This window comes from Aptenodytes forsteri, unplaced genomic scaffold, assembly GCF_000699145.1.
Source record: "Aptenodytes forsteri isolate BGI_AS27 unplaced genomic scaffold, ASM69914v1 Scaffold1, whole genome shotgun sequence".
Classification (NCBI taxonomy): Eukaryota; Metazoa; Chordata; class Aves; order Sphenisciformes; family Spheniscidae; genus Aptenodytes; species Aptenodytes forsteri.
In genome coordinates, this window is record NW_008795035.1 from 2715598 (window position 1) to 2736671 (window position 21074).

At 39.9% G+C, this 21074-nt stretch overlaps 1 protein-coding gene across 1 annotated transcript in view; it reads right to left on the bottom strand.

Annotated features, from left to right (window-relative positions):
* FBN1 (fibrillin 1) overlaps positions 1-21074 on the bottom strand; it is a 142846-nt gene that overhangs the window by 62107 nt on the left and 59665 nt on the right. The window contains 9 exon segments of the mRNA XM_009276493.2: positions 313-450; positions 1425-1544; positions 2210-2335; positions 5550-5675; positions 6596-6649; positions 8876-9028; positions 10305-10427; positions 15358-15480; positions 17635-17760. Of these exon segments, the coding sequence (XP_009274768.1) occupies positions 313-450; positions 1425-1544; positions 2210-2335; positions 5550-5675; positions 6596-6649; positions 8876-9028; positions 10305-10427; positions 15358-15480; positions 17635-17760 (1089 nt within the window).

The following is a 21074-nucleotide window of genomic DNA, read 5'->3' on the forward strand; positions in this document are numbered from 1 at the left end:
TAGATCACTAATCATGACAAACCATGCTAAAGTAATGCTGCAAGTTACAGACTGTAGGTGTGGTCCCTTCCCTTCAGAATTTAAACTTGCAAAATGTTTGCTATAAAATCCAAAGTTAGAACCTTCTATAGCTACGTGCTACCTCTCAAATATTAAGACTTCTATTTTTCAGACTGAATAAGGAATGAGTGCTTGATAACAGAACAAGTAAAGTTATTTGCCTAGCCTGTGCCCAAACTTCTATGACAATAATCTGGACCAACCTCAGAATAGGAAAAATCCTAGGTTCCTGAGGAAAATGAACAGCGTTACCTCGTTCACATGGTGTACATGGGCTTCCCCAAGCAGCACCTAGTGAGGAACAGCACTGGGACTTCAGAGTTGCTCCGTTGATATTTATTTCACATCTTCCATCCACTATGTTCTGCCAACAGGTACCCTTAACAGTTTCTGTTTGGAAAAAAAACCCAATGTATTGTCATGCAGATTGTTTAGCATTATACATTAATATATTTGCAAACACACTTGAATTTAACCATGAAAAAGAATCATCCTTTCATTATAACTTACCACATTAGATCTGAATTTATTTTAAAAGCTCTTAATTTATCTTTCTCTATGCTGGACTATAGCCTGAAATCATCCCAGCACAGAGACCTTGCAAATCCTAGTTTACGCTTATTGACCTTAACAGGGAATATGTCAACACCATTCAAGATCTGAGTCATTGTATTTATTATGACTCAGATTAGAGGCACATGCAGAAGAACAGGGTAGCTGTGAACCCTTTCTAGATCTTCCATTGACCTATTAGATCCCCCAGTCTGGATATCTGATCTTCCCATATAGGGAGGTGGCAGGAGATAGCTAAGGATCAGGCAGAGCTATAGTTCCACAGTTTTCCTCACTGACTAGGCAACAGCCATAAATTACTGTCCCTCCAGAACAGGTAAGGGAAGAAATTATGAGTCCACAGAGTATCTGAGTCACAGCATTGTCCGTGGTTGCTCTTGAGCTGGTCTGGACTGTACACAACTTACTCATGCTCCATCTCAAATAGAAAACTGGCCTTTCCAGAGAGCAGACCTTAACAAGAACATGTCCACCCCTCTTGCAGGAGGAATTAAGTGAGTGAGCATAGTCCTGAAAAAGTAGTCTTAGCATTTCTGTGTTTGTTATGAAAAAATTTAATCTCTCTTTCAATTCGATATGGAAGCACACCATGCTCCCAAGTGCTAGTCACATTTTATGTACCCACAGTAATGGTGAAAACAAACACTTTCTTAACATTGTTTCTGTAACGTTTTCCACTAAATTTAGCTACACAAGTTATTTTTAAATATTTTCTAAACTTGGTGTACAATGTCTGTATGTCACTGGACGTTTTCAACCAGCAAACATGAAATCTTCAGAAGAATAAATACCTATGCAGATGGTTCTGGTTGTATCCAAAGTACTTTCAGGAGAACATTCACAAGCGAAGGAGCCTGGTGTGTTTTTGCACACCCCATTAACGCAGGGGTTAGATTCGCACTCATCAATATCTAGAACAGAAACACACTGCCGTTAGTGGCAGGAAGCGTTAACAAAAATACACATGGGCTTTTTCAGCTTAGGGAAAAATGGAAGAAGCTTTCCTCATGACCAGTTTTCCTGATACTCTGTTTTTCTATTACGAAACTCTTCACAATAGACTAATGATGCATGTGTCCTAAAGACACACTAACACGTTAGAACATTAAAACATTGAACTTGGAAGCAGCATCTCATTTTTCAGTGATACCCAGCTATTGCCCTGCTTTGTGGTGATGGACTGTGTTGTTTAAATGATCTGATACACATCCTGTCTGTGGCTCAAAAAGGGTTCAAACCAGGAGCCGTCTGGCTCTGTTCTCCACACAAGATAACAGATTTGTTATCTGTTTGGTTCTTCTCAAGTTCTTCTCACCCTTGGCACAGTGTGGGCCCACTGGTAATAGTCAGTAAGGAAACTGCTAGTGCAGATGTAACACAGGCTATTCTACGAGGTTATCTAATGCTTTCCTTTTGGCCTTGTCTCTCCTCATCCCCCTACTTCCCCATATAATTTCTTGATGGTTTTTTTTAGTTCTGCACATTATATCCTCATCAAGGTTGAAAGTATTTCTGGCACAGTCTGAGAACAACCCAAATGAATAAAACTAGGATGAAATGGAGTGTTACCAATTACCTTCACATGTTTTTAGGTCAGGAGTGTACACAAATCCTTTTGGACAGGTGCAGGTGAAACTTCCAGGGGTATTTCTGCATTGCCCGTTGTCACAAAGCAGCATGTTCAGTGCACATTCATCAATGTCTATAATGAAAATCAAGAACTTTTTAAGAAAGAAAATATTTCTGGAATAGAAGCCAGGACAGAATTTCCCTCCCAACAGCCACATTTCACTAGATTTTGTGTATGTGGAGAGAAGGAGGAGACAAAGGGGAGAGAGAGAGAGAAAATACTCACACACATGACTTGCACTGTTTTTCAAGACACTAAAAAGATTTCTAGATTCTTTTAGCAGACAACAGGCTTGGAATTATTTCAAATGGAAATGACCATTCCAAGTAAACTAACACTAAAGATCCCACTTACAGCACCTTCCTTCTTCATGAAAACTATCATTAAAATAATGGAAACAATAATAGTTATATGAATTCAAACCACACAAATATTACCTAGAGAAAAAATAACATTTTAATTTTGTTTTTTAAATAGGGAAAAATTAAAAAAGCCCCACACTTCTCTGTATATTTTTGTTGACTTTTTCCTGAGCTTTATTCTTTAGCAGGCTGCTTTGCTTTTATAAGAGCTTGTACTTCCTTTCTACACGTATTCATAATATGTGACTGCCATACCATGGTTCCAAATAAAGCTGGGAATCACACTTTCATCTTGCTTATATTGTGGAATAGGTCAATGCAGCCTCTGATTCCCTGCACAACAGCCCCCAGAGTCATGAAAGAAATGAGGAGAGGATTGGTTTGGAAAGGTTTGCTGGTCATCCTGGTCTTTAAATCACCTTTTTTTCCAAGCTGGCTCTGAACTGTCTTAGACGTTATGGTTAACAAGGCCAATGTAAGTCTACAGTTGCTTCAGAGGTGAAAAATTTAAATAGAAATGCTAGTGCTAAATTTCAAGAGCCCTTAGGAAATCTTTGGAAGAGCTGCGGTCATTAGAGACAAGTTGCAAGAAGGTGGCAATGGGCCATGAATGGCAGGTGAAGACCAGGAGAGACCCAGAGAGCAGACAGGAACAATTGGCTAAGTCAGAGAGGCCTCAGAAAGTGTTGAGAGAAGTTGGGAAGACTCAGAGGGTCAGCGCAGCAGCTGGGAACAGCAAAAGTGCTAGGAAAAGCAGGGAGATTTGCAGAATAAAACAGACCATGTGGGAAGCTTCACAGGAGTTCAGAAAAATTGAGAGGGGGCCAGGTGGAGCATTATGGAAGAATGGGAAACAGCTGTGATGGAGCATGGATGTGGGCTGCAACAGGGTGGGCTGGGGGGCAGCTGGAAAACTCACAGATGCATGGGGAGAAAAGAAGGGATGCCATAAGCTATGGGCAGACACTGGAATGGGACATGGATAATTAAAGCCAAAGCAGCAAATGGGAAAATGGGATCAATTACAGCGTGACTTTTATCAAACATAGATCAACTCTTATTTTCTTAAAAATAAGATAGTGGATAGTTTAGACTGGGATAACATAGATGACTTAAGCTATTTAGGTTTAAGTAGAGAATACAGAACCCAAATAAAATTATTATGTAAGCTGGAGATAACAGGAAGGAATTTAAGAACTTTAAGGTCATTCCAGAGCTGGCTGAAGGAGAGATTACAGTAGGGTATATTAAAAAGGGGAGTAATCACAATGGAGAGAGGATATTAGCAATGCCTTTCAGGGATCAGTCTTGGGACTGGTCCTATAAAATATTCATTGCAATATAGAAATAAGAAAATGAACGGGATCAAAAACTGTGGACTACACTAAGCTGGAAGTTATTACCAATACAGAGAATCATGCAAGACTAAATTAATCTTGACAATGTGAATGAGAGAAATAAGATGAAATACAATCACCATCGTTCAAAACCTTGCAATTAAGGACCAATAACAATAACATGCTATAAACCAGAACTCATCAGTTGAAGGCTGTCGAGAAGAGAAAACTCTGGATGTGACTCCCAAGTAGAGGCTGACTTTGATCCCGAAGTATAACACGTACTTGAGAAAAGACTAATGCACTCTAGAATCAGTTTAGGCAGGATATTCCTAGGGGCAATGGAGAATTGCTGGCACCACTATACAAGGCACTGGTCAGACCTCATCACAACACTGTATACTGGTCAGATCAGTCGTGTTCAAGAGAAGGCTGCAGCCTCTGCTTTTATGAAAAGACTGAAAGTGTGGATTTGGATAGTTTAGCCAACAGAGCTTGAGAAAGGATATGATGATTCTTTATAAATACTTTGGGGATAAGTGCTGACATGGTGCTAAGTCAAAGGATAATGTTAGTACAACATCAACTGGTAATAAAATGGTCACAAATAAATTTTAACAGGAAACCAGAAGAAATTTCTCATCAGTTGTGCAAAGGAGGTCTGGAACAATGCACCAATGCAGGAGTGGAAGAAAGGAATCAAAAAGGTTTTAAGTTACGGGCTTTCGATAGGACCGTGTAATGGAACAAGAGAATTGCCAGAATTAAAATTTGTAACAGGAGTCTGCAGGCATCTGATGGGTTTTTTTGTTACATCCCAGATAGTGCGAGAAGAGACTGGACTGCTACTTATTTGAATTCTTTTTATCCCATGCCACAGTGCTTCCACTGGTCACCTCTAAGGACCAAGAAGAACTTATTTCACCTTTTCTGTGATGAAAAATTTGGCTTTAGATTTTTTTAACTTGTACAGCACAGGAAAATCAGCCCTAGCTAGAGACACCATGCCATCAGATTCTGCTGGTGCTTCCAATGACAATGAATTTTCCTGTGTCTGGCCAGTACACTTAACACAGTTAAACCAATAGCCCTGTCTGAAAGTTGAAAAGGAATTTTCCCCAAAGTCAGAGTTGGGAGAAACCACGTAAGCCTTCTGTAGCATATGGGATGCTTATCTTCTTGTGACCAGTTGGGAGTTTTACTTAAATGCCCTGCTCTTCGAGGCACCTAGCACACTGGTGATCCTAGATCCCTCCTGTGGTGCATTGTAATTGCAGGATCTGGCTTCTTTTGATTTTGAGAAACATTGGTACTGCAGAGTGCATGTTCAGTGGACTTAACTGAACTGGATGTTTATTGCCTGGTTGCCAGTGATTTGAGTCACTGATGGCAATGGTCCCTTACAGCCCCGCAGTGGAGGATTTTATGAGCGTTGCAAAGCACTGAAATTAAAACAAGAATTCAGCAGAAACATCCAGAAATATCAGAAGAGCAGCTAGTGGAGCTGATGAAACACTGAAAAAAAAAAGGTGAAGGAGGATAAAAACAAGCATCAAGCTTCAAAAGGAAAAATGGGACATTTCATACCAATGCAGTTTTTCCCAGTTGAATCCACTTCATATCCAGGGTTACAAATACATTTGTATGTTCCGTGCAGATTCTCACACCTTCCATTTGGACAGAGATCGGTATCCAGTAAGCACTCATTAATATCTACAAAAAGGTAAAAAAAAAAAAACAAAAAACCCAGAGTCAGTTGTTGAGGGGTTGTGGGGGTTAATTCTCCAAACTACAAAAAGATGTATTTTCAGTATCAGTAACATTTGCTGCTCCATATTTATAATCATGTAGTTCTGATTAGGGAATTCACACCTAAATACTCACACTCAAGAGCAAAAAGCATCCCTTTCACACTGATTTAAGACCCTCGCTAGCCCACAGACATTTAAGAGACTTGCAACTGTAGATAAGAACCGGGATATTAAACTGGGGTCTTACATTGAGAGGTGCATATGTACTAATACCTGCCCTGTATCTCCCGATTCATAGCTTTTCCAGATGGCATCACTCTCCAAAGCATGAACATCCCTCCTTTCTGAATGCTTTTCCCTCTCTACTGCCAGCAAATCTACTAGTGAGCATTGGCTGACTTAGAGTTTGCAGTTTCACAGTTCTATGACTACAAAGCTTTTATTGTAATCATTTGCTCCTTCTCTGTAATTAACCTAACTCTGTCAGCCTGGCCTTTTTGACAGATGAAAACATTTGAGGAAGCTCAGCATTCAACATGGCTTTATTCTTCAGGATGATTTCAGTTGAAACGTGCAAATATGACTTACATATATGATATCTAAGTCATATAGGTAATAACCCTTCTCACAGATTTGCCATTATTTTGTAACAGCACTCACATAATTCCATGGCATAAAACAGAGAGGGTGCACTGGTGAAACAGCATGTTCCACTCATTTAACCCTAAACTATTCTAATGTGTTGCAAACAGCCATTTGAGTAAGCCTTCCTCCCATTCTTACCTGCCATCATCCCCCCCAGCATGTCTAACAAATCAAGGATATCAAGGTAACGCTTTTAGCCAGAACTGCTATAGTTTGAATTACATTAGGTGATCTTACCATTTCCTCCTGCAGTCATGCCAGTTCCACTGCTGCACAGAGCCTGATATTCAGCTGGAAAAATATTAAAATACTTACTGGAATATTCTTTCTTAGCTCATTGCTTTCAGCATCATCTTTTACAATATGCCAATTAATTACTCGAATGAAATAACATGCCTTTCAATTATTCTAAAAACATTAATAGCCTCACACTGTTCTGAACCTGTGAAACATTTTAGCAGATTCAGGGTCTGCATCTGCTCATGAAGATGGATGAGTAAAAACTTCATATGGTGAACTGAGGCGTTTAGGAATAGACATAAACTTCATGCTGGCCCTCCTGCACAAATGAACCGTAACACATTCACAGCAAGATTCTCCAGAACTCCTATGTCCAAGCCCTTGCTCAAAGTGCACATTCAAAGTGACCAGGAAACAGAAAAAGTTTTCCTATAAATCTAGCCCATGTTTAACTTCATTTAGCAGGAGTGCCTTCAGGAGTTTGTTCCCTTAAAAAAAAATAATTAAAATATGTATCAAAGTATCTCAAATACCTCAGTTACTGCTGGGTTCAAGTTCTTCTTTTGAGTTCAGAACAATTAACAGAATAAACTGACAGCCAGATCAACATTAATTCTTGCCATATTGGTCAGCATTTTCCAATATATTTGCACTTTAATAACAGCCCAAATAATTGCACTGCTAAAATTAATAAATATTAAAAATATTTATGGAATTAGCTGTCTTTTCTTTAAGGAAAATCACATGCAACACATCTCCCAATATTATCATAACCAGCAGATTCATAGGTACCCTGCTTGAATCAAATAATCACCCCGCTTGAATCAAATAATCACCGCCCACTGTATGTAAAGCAGACCTGCTCTGGACATGCATCAGCAAAACTTCTAGTCTAGAATGGCAGGAACTTCTGCAAAGAGCTTCTGAGGAGCACAGAGAGACAAATGTCTTCCTTTCAGGAATTTTTTTCAGTCTCTCTGATACAATGCTCCTCTCTAAGAAATCTTCTCCTTCCCTTCCCCACTCATAGTCCAAAGAAATGCTACGCTTCACCCTACATGAGATGGCATTTTTTTAACAATTGAAGAGGTGGGCAAAATAACACAGGAAAAATAGCTTCCACATATGTAAGTGTTCTACTAAAGTAATTCAAATATAAAACAGAAGTCAATGATACAGAGTCCAACATCTACAGAAGATTTCAACCCTACTGTACAATAAGAAGAGCCCACCAATATCAGCAGAGGCTGCTGGAAAGGCTCCTTCCTATTCTGGTAACATTTCCTTGGTGTTTTGCTATTCTAAACAACACAGCATCTTATAAAATGGTGGTCAGCAAGTTCCTGCTGAAGAGCTCACATGAGCTCAACCAGCCTAATTTGTTCCAACTGGTTTTGTCTCCCTAGTGCTTTTCATAAAGCTATCAGTTAAAACTGAGATTTAAAAAATAAATCTAAAATTCTTTTTGCCTGCAAAGCAGATACCATGTTGAACTACATATCAAATGGTGTATTTTGTTTATATGCAACAACAAATTTGCTGAGTGAAAAGAATCACTCAACAAAGTTGGGCTTCAAACTAGCTCCCTGCAGTCAGTCACCTCCATGAAACCAGGGTCTCGTTTATTTACTGGCTTCACGACAAGGACTGTGTCAGCACAGTCTTCTTGGAAAAAGTGCTCTCCTAAAAGCAGATTCTGCCCATGAGAATGATTAGGATCGCTTTCTTGCCAGAGAGAAGTTATGTTCCAGACAACTTCGCTTGGTGGGGATTTCAGTGAGAGACTCAAGTACTCTCAACCGACTTAACTGGACGTTTGTTTTTGCATTGACTATCCAAAGGCTACTTAAAGTATAAACAATTTCAGATCACTTGAAGGATATAGAATTCAGGCAGCAAACATCTGACTGACAGGTATACATAAGGATTTGAACGTATGAATTACTCAAGATGTTTCCATTAATAACTTGAGGTCAAAGTTATATTTTCTGTTAGCCACATCTATCAAAATAGAGTTTCTTGTTTGAAAATCTGTTTTAATGCGTGTAACAACTCTGGACCCAGATACCGGCATTTACTGTTGCCTCAGGAAATTCTCTCCTGTAGTCTTCCAACATGCAAAATTGCAGATTGCTCAAAATACATAATATGTTATATGACAATTTAACCCTTCGGATTTAGGGTGCAATGTTAATACAAAACTCTATTTTACCTTTCTAAAAATAGTTTATCAACATAAAGCTTAGATTAGAGTATGTAGCAGTAAATATGCCGTACCTGAATTTTGCGCTGGGCAGGGCTGACAGGGCTCCCCAAAGGCGTAGTCGGTGCTGGCACAACAGCACTCTGATTTTGTAACTGCACCGGTTAATGGTCTCACACATTGTCCTCTCTTGTAGCCACCATAGCATGTGCTTCGCATATGTGTATCTGAGGAAAGAAATCTCTCTTAATCCTGCCATAGCCAACTATACTGTCATAAATTACAACAAGTATTAAATCTAGCTCGGGTGTCAAACACTGTAAAATAGCTGTCAAAACAACACATTTTTCACCATTTCCCTATGCTTTTCACCCACCTATACCCTCACTCTACTCAGGACAGGAAATTCTTCTTCCTCGTGCTCCTAAGACTTCAGACATACAAACTAGTTGCTGCATTTAATGACTTAATATGCATTAGTGAACTACTAGGGGAACAACCAATACTTAACCTTGAACTAGCAAGCAGCCACAGGGAAAAAGGGACAAAGTCTCTGCCATGTGACAGGGACATTACTCACCTGTAACTTGACAGGCCCAGCGGCAGAATCTCAGAGCTAGAACCAAGTATATCTCAAAACTTCCAAAAAAACTCAGTACTGTTTACTTCATTCTCAGAGTTAGAGAACTGATTTGATTTTAACAAGAAGTATTTTCTCTCCCCCTCCCAACCTGATTCATCAAGGCTAAAATCACCACTGGTGCAACACCCTGGACTAAGCCCACTAAGGCCACACTAAAGCTTTTGTTTTCATTTTATACCTGAAAAAAGGCAGAATGAGAGAAAAAGAAAAACTTGCACCAGGAAAAGATCGCAAAATATGCTGTCGTTAAAAAAAATCTTTCATCGCTTGTAAAAAACAAAGAAAAAGTCAGCAGTGATATTCCAGTGATAAGATTTAAAATGTTTATCTTTCCAGGTCCAGGGGTGACATTTCTCACTTCTTAAAAAACTGGCCCATAATGGCTGTCAGACACATTAGAGTTTTAAAATCAAACACCTCAAACATCTTTCACTTGTAGAGAAACAGGCAGAAGTGGAAAAATTGATATGACCCACTCCAAAAAGATGTGAGAGAGTAATTAAATCTTTAAGCTTAGTGACAAAGGAAGAATTTTACATTGACAGAAATGGGGCAAATTCTCACCTACTCAAAACTGATACAGCACTACTCACCTCCAACAGCACTATGCTGTATAGTCTACCTGGCCTTGAGATTTGGCCCACACGTTTTTTCTCTTTAAATGCAAAGGAAAAGAAAAAAAGAGCAAAATGGGCTATTACAGTAAATATCCCCGAGCTGTTAGTATCCACGGTAACTACTACCCAGCAATCCATGAAAAAACGGTAAATTCTACATTCAAACTTGATCTGTCCATCAGTCTAGCATTAATGACTTAACATTGGTTAATTGTGACTCGCCACACATTAAGCTTGTCTTACCGACACACACGCGTCCGTCCAGTCCTACGGCAAGGCCAGGGAAGCATTCACATCTGAAAGAGCCATCAGTGTTCACACAGCGCCCATTCATGCATATTCCAGCTGTCTCACACTCATCGATGTCTGTTGGAGAACAGAATGATTTTTATTAGAAATTAAATTACACAGTGTTCAATGCCTGGCTGCAACTTGCATTTGTGCAGCTTATTTTCAAGGTATCTTATAGAAAAATATCAAGTGTAAATGGAAACTAGTTCAAGTAAAGGTTTTATTAAGAATAACGATTAATTCATTCTGTGAAATGGAAGAAGAAAATGCAAAATTCAGGAGCAATGAACAGAACAAAATAATTTCACTCTCCTTGGAGAGCAAAAAGGGACTACATTTTCCTAACTTGTTCCCAAGAGGTACATATTCCGATTTATGGGTCATTCAGGCAAAAACATAATTGGAGGAAGGAGGAAACCGTGACTGCTAAGACAAAGGACTTCTGTAGTGTGTAACAGGGCATTCCCTTTCTGTGTTAACAGTTTGTTTATGCTGTAAGAAATCAGTCCAGATAGCAAATTGAATCTTTCACCCCTGCTACGAGGTGCCTTCACAGGGCCACCAAAGAATTTCCCTTCCTCCTGCTGCGGGTTCAGTTTTTGGAAGTACATCTGAATGTCCAGTCAGACCCTCCCCGCACATAGTGTCCCTCTGGTGATCTGCATGACAATTGGGTTTTCCTATCAGATGCTCATTACAGCCCATTTTACAAACTTTCAATGGACAGACTGCCTCCAGCCTTGAAAGGAATTTGTTAATGATTTGAGCCCTGAGCAATTGCCGAGCACAAGCTACCATCTTTGCCCAACAATAGTACATTGAACAATAAGGCCCTTAGCAATGAAATACAAGAATGAAGCCTTATAATATTAGACTATCACAAAGGGATGTCAAATTAGTAAAAAATTATATAGGCTGCATATCCTGTTAATAGTAAGATCATTCTCTAGACACAGAGAGCATGCCATTATTTTATAAGTGATTAAGAAAAGGAGTGTTTAAAATATTGTTTGGAAGTATGTATAACCTTTATAAAATAATCACTTCATAACAACTCTCCATAATATATACAAGAGACAGTGTGTGTGACAATTTCCTTTTTTCTGACCTTAAAAGGGCAAATTGAGAGTGAAACACCTCTGTGTTTTACTTAGTTTGTGTTGTTTGGCATAAAACATGGCTTGTATGATCCAAGATTCCTTTTTCAAACTGCATTTTAAAATAGAAGTTATGTTTAAGTACATGGGCTCAATTCATTTCTACTTCATCCTGCAATCTTTTGTTCTGTTTCAGACAAATCTTCAATGCTTTTCCCACTTTAAATTTAGTCCTTACTCAGTGTAAGTAAATACAGTGTTGGGACTTCAAAACGTGCCCATACTATTTAACGGTGTAGACAATTATTTTGTTAGACAACGCTGAACTCCTTTGACAGATACAAGTTCTCAAAAAACCAAAAAATTAACTTTCCTTTTTTAAGGTTAGTTATAGAAACAGAAAGGCAAAGTTACTTTTTTTCCTTTTCCTGTAGTTAATTTTTTAAAAAGATTTTGTAAGCTAATAAGAGGTGAAATGTGCAATCTATTTTCTTTTGCACTGATCTACAAATGTGTTGAAATACTGTTATAGATGTTTTATAGAAAGGTAAAGTGGGTCACTTAGAATTGCGCAGATCAGCTGAAAACCTTGCTCCAGTAAAGACGGGGCAAAAAGCCTCTGCTTTTACCAGGGCTGAGATTCCACCCAGTAAATCAACTGCACACGCATGCATAAAGTCCAAATTTCTAACCTTGACAAGGCTCTGCTGCCTTCTGGGGCAAAAGTCGCCATTTGGACAACTTCAAAAAATACTCGTTTTTCCGACTTTTGCCAGAATACCTCAACCTGGTTCTGGAAAACCACCCAATGGACTCATTCCCCATGTCCAATGAGTTTTTGCCTTTTCTGCTTAGCTTGCTCAGTAGTGCCAGCTGGGTACACTATGTCCTCTAATTTTAACCAGGAAAAATTTACTCAGACTACTAAACTGCCACTTCCAGTTGCCTTGCAATAGCTTTCAATTTGGGGAATTCCTGTTTGGTATAAAGATGAAACAAGGTACGGAACAGAAAACATGCTTTAAACCTCTGCCTGCCTGATGTAGGTATTTCTGAAAAGTCATCAGCAAATCATCAGCAAAAGCAGCTAATGGTGAATAAGTTTAGTATGTCTTGTATTACAGGGAATACACAAGACTATGGTGTAACATTCTTTTTTGGCATGTTACTTCATAAAGCCCGAGTGGAATTTTTTACCAGACAGCCAAGCATATGCCCTGTACTTATACTTAAATTCCAGTTTTAGGGAACTAAGTGTCATTTACAGTATCCCCAACTTTGGGTTAGAAATTCTTCCTCATAGTTCAAAATTCAGCTTAGAGTGCATCAAATAAGACGTTTATAGGAGTGATGTGTTGCACACTGCAATTCTTATGCCCCTTTGTTGATCCCCTAAAGAGTTTGGCAAAAACGTATGTTCAATTCCACATCAACATTGCTCAGGCAGGTAGCCAGTTTGCTGCAGAAATGTCAATTTGTGCATACACACATTCCCAATATGCATGAGCACGAACTGCATGTGCAAGCATGAGCTTAGAGTTTAAGCTTGTGTAAGATCTCAATGCATTCACTTCACAAACAAATTCAGGATATGCAGTGTGAACAAGGAGTGTTTCAAAGGCTAACCATTCTGTAGGACAGAAGTTATTTACTCTGTACATGTGGTGTGTACAGAAAGGACTCAATAAGCATAAACATTAAAATGTACAGGAAAAGACATTATTAAAGATCAATCTTTTAAACTTTTACTAACGTGACCAGAGACATTTACCAGAGAGTTGTGCTCTCTCTAGCCACTACATTCATGGGAATTATTTCATGATACTTTGGGCAAGTGGAAGAAAGGAGACAAATATGAAGTTGGGAAAAAGTGTAATTTGGGTATCAAGGTCTCAAAATCTGGTTTGATTTTGACCCAATAGCAATTTTAACACATAATGAATGTTTGCATGCTCATTCATAGAGAACAAGGGTTACTGTAAGTGTTGAAAAGCAGTGGGAGAAATCCTTCACTTTACTATAAGATCTGTTCCAACTTTCAGTAGGAATCAGTTGAGTTGCCTGCAATTTTGGATAATTTTCAAACATTCTCCCTTTGATGCACAGAAGTAACATTTCTCTAGGGCCAGAAACCCCTTTTTGGCTGTATCCATACTCCTGTTTAGCCAGGAGGCATGTAACAGAGGCTGTGAAGTTGAGTGTCATTGGTTTTTAAGTAGTCTGAAGCAATTTACGTATCATCTTCTTGGATGGCATTTCAGTGCACAGACTGATGTAAAAAAAAAAAAAAAAAAAAAAAAAAAAAAAAAAAAAAAAAAAAAAAAAAAAAAAAAAAAAAAAAAAAAAAAGAAAAAAGAAAAAAAGAAAAAATAAAAATACCAAAAGATGCCCAAGACAAGCGTTTGGGCTGAGCTTGCATCAGTGAGTCACATCCCTGCTAACGACACAGGGAGCAGCCAGTGGTCTTTGGAACACGACTGGCTGATGTGCCAAGGCCTGATGGGCATCGAGTTCTTCCCTGCCCAGTCTGAGACCAAGTCTCGCTGCCATCCCACACACAGACCAGCTGGAAAATAAGCTTTGGCAAAGCACAGACATACACCTACCACTTGGAAAACAGGTAAGAACGGAAATAAAGCTGATTGCTCTAAGTGTGTGAAGGCTGCAGCCAACATAGCCAGTAGCTGTTAAGCTAAGGAGACACTTGTATGGATCTGCACATTTGTTCATTTGAGAAACTAAAGAACAATTCATTCTCCCAATCAAAACAACCCTATTACAAAGCAAGAATGGGGTCACCTCTCATTAGAAATACATGATTCCCCCACCTGAAGCCTGGGTAGCACTGTCCTGCATACCCGGTGCAGAAGTTATCAACTGCAAGAGAAGTTCCAGATGTTTTACTGGACTTATTGGCCTGGTTTGGATCTAAAGTCTAAGTCTAGACACCATGCAGTTCAGATCTAAGACTGGTACGGTGTTCAAGAAGCAACAGGATCCAAATTAATTCACCTTTCATGTCAGTAACTCTCAAAACCAAATTATTTATTCAAATATTTACTGTTGTTATTGGTCCACAACAAGATGCTGTTGTGTAATCCAATGTGACATTTTTTAAAGTTTGCTGAAGTGTAAGCAAGCACTTTTTCTGCCTTGATTCCAAGAGTTAAAAGATTTTAAATTTTTCAAAAGAAAAACCGTAAGTAACTTGGCCCAGCACTTGTTTGTTCCTTATTTCGACTTCTGCTTTGTGCCTATAAAACTTGTTGAAACATGAAGATTTATACACACAAAACTTCCAGTTCCTGACGGGACTGAACGGAAACTCAGATGACATAACTAGCAACCAGAATGCTGCAGTGCCTCCCGCGGGGGGTACTGCTGAGCTAGCGCAGCAAATGGAAAAAGACAATCTTGCTGTGGTGCTCGTATCTGCATCTCGGTCACACGGGGTGCTGGGCACTCCTCGGAGATGCTGTATTGACTAGGAACACCCAGGCAGGAATGGGAGAAAAACCCAAAGGCAGCAATGAGCCAGGACGTTTGGGTGGCCAAAGGCAGAAAACTTTAAAAAGCCAAGCACAAAAAGTGAGATATACTGGAGCCAAACTGCAGAAGACCTCATAGACAAAAAAACCTGGAGTTTAACTAGGTCAGATCACACAGTCCTTGATCAAAGAGTATTTCCCACTGGCTGGTTAGGGCGGTTGCTCAACACTGTGGAGAAGACCGAGTACCGTCTTGCACAATGACAAATCATTCTAGCTGATTAAAAAAGCATATCTGACGAGAACTCTGCCCAGTATTTCTTGTCCCCAAGGATAACTGTAAGGAAATAAGGCGATTCTTGAAGCTACCAGAGGGATATGACTCACAAGCTTTGGGAACCCGTAATTTATTGTGCTCACCTCTGCAATAGCGTCCATCAGATGCTAACTGGAACCCTGGTTTACAAATGCATTTAAAACTGCCATCTTCGTTGATGCACATCCCATTGAGGCACATGTTCCTTATGCTGCATTCATCCATATCTGAAAACGTACATAATAGACATAATGCTTATAATGTTTAAGTAAAAGAACTCTTACTAGTTATATCCAAAAGATAAACCTTAATTTCTTTATTAGCTGTCAGAGGTATATGATAATCAGAAACATACAATGGGACATACTGCACTGTCCTACAGGATGTGTCAAAGCAATGACTCCGTTTTTTCATCATGAATCATTAACGTATAAAGGTATGCATCCAAAAAGAGCAACGAGAACGAAAAACAGATGAGAAACTGGACAGCTTAAGAACTGCCAGTTGGTAAAAACCCTAAAAAAGTGAGGAAAGGTATGTAATTGAAGAGGGTTTGCAATCTTGATATAAATAGAAGCTAGATTAGAAGCAGCCTCCCATTTGGAACAGTAAACACAATTTTATGTTACTAAGAACACCTGAAAGGAGAGGAGTGGGCATTTGTGTTTTGAGTGAAAACTTTTGTAACCTCCATTGGATGAGTCTAAGATTTATGGTGTGGGAGACTTCCCAGCACTGTGCTCAAGCATGCATTCTGCGGGCACTTTCATCATCAACTTCCATTTAAAATAAAACCTACCCCTTCCCTGGATTCAGCATGACAGGTCACATAGGAGGGTACTTACTAATCATAGCTTCGTACTAGCATTATTCACCCTCTGACCTAATGGCATAGCAAGAAGGATTCAAATAGGAAAAGGTGGAGGTCCCAGACACTGCTATTCTGAACCCTGCACAGTTACTCACACCAAAAAGAAAAAAAAAAAAGAAAAAAAAAAGGGGGCAAGTACAGAGAATTCTGTGCTTGATTTGAGTAAGCTTTTATATCGTCTTAGTCTTTATTTCGTCCTGGCGCAAATGAAACCAGTTTTGGATGTTACATCCAAAAAACCCAGCACTATTTACCAGTTTCATCTAAAGGACTATACACAGCTACATTAAGGTATGGCACAATGCCGTGGTCTTTACTGATTAGTGTGTGTGCACATGTATTCCTAAGAACAAAACCCAATGTATTACAATGCCAGAGATGAAACTGTTTCATAAGTGGATGCAACAGACATTCTGGCAACATACGCAATGGAATTAAAAATGTTTTACCAGACTGCCGATGTCCTGGTTCTTATTACTATTAGCACATGGTATTTGGTGGGAAAGGAAGAAATCAGAATCGAGTTTTTTTCCAAAATATATTCATTTCCAAATATATTTAGTCAATATAGTTCCATAATAAGATATTTAAAAAGCAGCTTATAGTGCTAAACTGTCTCTAAAAAAGAGTCAGGAAAAACAGAGTCTTAAAATGTCTGTCTCTACCAAGGATTAACAGAATCACTTACTAGCACATAAAATCACTGGATCATAATGACATTACAATATATTCGGAATCGTGCTATTTTCCTTAATATTGCAGCTGTCTTGGACAGAAATTACACTTCTAGACATGGTGTGTTTTCTTTTTACTTACAGGCTAAGTCAGACAAAAATAATTTATGATTTTAAAAAAAAAATTGTGTATCTATCCCAACCAGGAATTTTGGCATTAAGTCTTTGAGCTGAATCACTGAGATAATATTCTGCCAAAAATGTTTCTAAGAACAGTGCTTGAAATTCCTTTAACGTATGAATAGATCATTGGGAACCCTCCCAAGGACCTTGGGAAGCATGATAAAGAACATTCTTCTTTTTCCCCCCTTTACTAAAGGTCTGGGAGGTAGGAACACATCAATTATGTTTACAAATTTTTCTTAAAACAGTTTTTATGGGTCAGACCAGACTGCATCTACATAAAACACATTGCTAGTCACCCAGTAAGATCCCATAAAGCATGCTGTTAAACACACAGTAAAATCAGGCAGCATGTGACTTGTGCTCCGTTTTAAAATGTACCACTCCCATCAAAGAAACTGCATTTTGCGATAGTGGTATGTGCTAGTTCTCCTGCTGGACAGACATCCCGTTGAGGATTGCCAAGCCAAGGCTCCAGAGCTGGCTGCAAAAGACAGTTTACTTGCCCTCCCAGATACAGCAAAAGGTATTTAGAAATTTGATTCCTTGCTCCTTCCCTCCCCCCCCACCAGAGGTCCTTTTCTTTTTCATTGACGCGAATAACCTCTTGCAACTGTAATTACTGATACGGAGTAACTTCAGAAAAGTCTTACCTTCACAGTTTTTCCCATCAGCTGCCACTTGAAAGCCAGCATTACACACACAGTGAAAACTGCCATCTGTATTTATGCATCGTCCGTTATTACAGATACGACCATTCTGCAAACATTCGTCAATGTCTGAAAGCCAATCGAAAAGAAAAATAACATTTGGGGGGTTTTCTTTTTTATACTCAAGAGGATTTTTTCCCATTTCCCCTTCCCCTAGGTTTTTAACTCTACATGGAAACCATATTCACCTGAAAAATGATTTATTTTGTTTTCCATAACTGAACATTATGGGGGTGGAAAATGTTCATCAGCTTGAAATTTCAAGTTGCTGCGAAAGAATTTCAGTGAACATTACCCTGCAGCTTGCTCAAACAAGAATCAGACCTTTTTGATTGTTTTTTTGCATTTTCGTTCATCATGAAAATACTTTTACTGAAGTTTAACTTAACAATAGCTAACTACTGAAGGGAAGACGGGGAAACTTGTCTTTTGCTGCTGCTTTGTAAGACAACAGGAAAGTTCGAGACTTTCCCACCTCAGAAGATATTTCTCCTGCTTATTTTGTATTTGAAACATCAGCTCCTCATTTCCCTCTCTCTGCAGGAGGTGCTTGGCAAGTACTTTGGAGGACCTGAATAGTGATATCACACGAGGCTGGCAGCTCTCCCTCTCCTCCGAACGAGGGGAGAGGAGATGCTGAGACAGACTGTCTAGACATTTTTCAGATTGCTCAGTGTTCTCCATCAAGGCCTGGACCATCTCCCAGAGATTCCTGCACACAGGGGACTCTGCGCACAGAGATCTCAACCAGTCCATGCAGATCTATCTATCATGCAACCACGCTGTCTTCCCAAATATCCTGGGGGTGCCCTTCCCCAGGCCCTCTCCACAGAAGTGCATTGCTGTGCTTGAGGAAGAAGCAGAGCACAGGGCGTCCTGCCAAATGCCCCTGCTCCCTAGACACCTATCTGAGGGGGAACTGATGCCTTTCAAAATTGTGAACCTGTATTTGCCTTCTTCGCAGCACGGTAGTTCTGGGAAGCTGCTAAGAAATCCCTGAAAATAACTGTTTTGCAAGCAAGCAGCCAGGCCAGCAGAGGCAAGAGCTGCTCAAGTGACAGCTCACTGCAGTGGCAGCTTGCAGCCCTCTTGACTTCCAGCGGTGAAACTCACCACTAGTTTCTGTTACACTTCTAATTTTCAAATTGTGAAATATCACTGTGGATTATTCCCCCCCCACCCCAAGAAGCAAAGCTCCCCTCTCACTGAAGTGTCCATAACTGCTGCCATCTCCACGTAAGGTCTGACCTCCTCCTCTCAGAAATATCAGGTAGATTATAGCAAGCACTTAGCTATTAAAGCTTTGACTCCCATACATTCATAGCTAATCATCATAAAATTTCACCTTTTTCTGAGGTCCATTTTACATCCCCTCTTCTGCAATTGAAAAGCATTTTTTGTTTTGATCACTAATCATAATGTGACAACCTTATTCATCTATGTCTCCAATTAACATATTCATTCAGCCAAACTCCTTCTAGAATTATAAGGGATCCTAATAACAGTTGAATCAGTAGCTTGTGATACAGACTGCAATGTTTAAATCGGTCACCTATCGGACTCATCATGCAGAAAAAACCCTCCCCTGGAACCTCAGAGCAAGGAATCGATAAACATCTGGTCATTATGGAGACTTCATTTTTCAAGAATGGACGTAAGGAATACATTTGCAAAAGCATATCAGCACAGACACATTCGTGTATGCAAAAAATAAAACCTCAACATACAAAGTAGTCATGCAAAGTAATTTTACAGCAAATGCTGATTTTGGCAGGCACTGGTGCTGTATATATATTTTGCCAAATGCACCCCACTAGACTTTTTCTTTTCCCTAAACAGGTCCTAAAAATTCCTTCAGAAAATGAAGATTCTGCACATTGTATCATTTTCTGAACTGCCTATCAAGCAAGCGCAGTTCCCATAGACTGCAAAGGAACTGCTAAGTGACCACACTTTAATACCATTAAGCTACTGGGCTTCTGACAACCATGTGTTTGTGTAATGAATCAGTCAAATTAAAAGCGTGTGACAAAAATGACTCATGAGTAAATTCGTCACCGCTGAGACTTCACTTCAGCGCTCCTTCACCACTAGTCAGCTGAACTATGAAGATGCTTCCGCAACATGGCTGTTTGGCAGCAATTAGGTCAAATACTCCCAGCAATGTGCAGCAGTGGTGCTGGCTCCGCATGTCCTCCTGGATTGGAGTAAGCTTCTGTACCACAAATACCCTTCTGATTCACAAAGGGAAGGAAAAAAAAAAAATCACTCACTAATACAGATAGCTTTCTTCCGGTTTTTTAGAAACTCTCTGCTTCAGAATGAGTGCGTGCTCAAGGAACCCTCCTCTTAGTGCAGAAAGCAAAGTATGAAGACAAGCTGGGACTCTGAGCCTTCAAACATCTTGTTTCATTTAGATGCTTCATTTCTTATGGAATATCAAAGTAGTCATTCATTCTTCTGCCAGAAGTCTCTCATCATGACTTAACTATAAAGGATTGCATCCACCTTTACAGTCAAATTCCCACCCCCAGACAGTTTGGGAGCCACAGAACCCTGACAGAGGGCTGACCACTGAGGAGCTACATGTTCCCCACTCACGTAGGAAGACAGCATGAAGACCATCAGGACTATTGTTGAGCCTGGTCTTCAAAACACCAGTAATGGGGATTCTACAGCTTCCCCACCTAGACCTTCCCAGTGCTTCACTACTTTTCCATATCTTGTTTAAGTTTTCATTGCTGTAATTTATGTTTTCTTTCTCTTGACAGCGGGCAGGGACAACACACAGGCACAGTACTCTTATATTTACCCACTAGAAGACTTATCTTTCCCCCCACCTCTCTCAGTCTTTTATAGGTAACGGGTCACTCCAAAGAAGGGACGTTTAATTGTCCTTGAGATCCTGCACCTGGGTCAGGGCAACCCCTGGTATCAATACAGGCTGGGGGATGAAGGGATTGAGAGCAGCCCTGCTGAGAAGGACTTGGGGTACTGGTGGATGAAAAGCTGGACATGAGCCAGCAATGTGCGCTCGCAGCCCAGAAGGCCAATCGTATCCTGGGCTGCATCAAAAGAAGCATGGCCAGCAGGTCGAGGGAGGTGATTCTGCCCCTCTGCTCTGCTCTGGTGAGACCCCACCTGGAATACTGCGTCCAGCTCTGGAGCCCTCAGCACAGGAAAGACACGGACCTGTTGGAGCAGGTCAAGAAGAGGGCCATGAAAATGATCAGGGGGCTGGAACACCTCTCCCATGATAGGTAACGTCACTCCAAAGAAGGGACGTTTAATTGTCCTTGAGATCCTGCACCTGGGTCAGGGCAACCCCTTCAATACAGGCTGGGGGATGAAGGGATTGAGAGCAGCCCTGCTGAGAAGGAAGG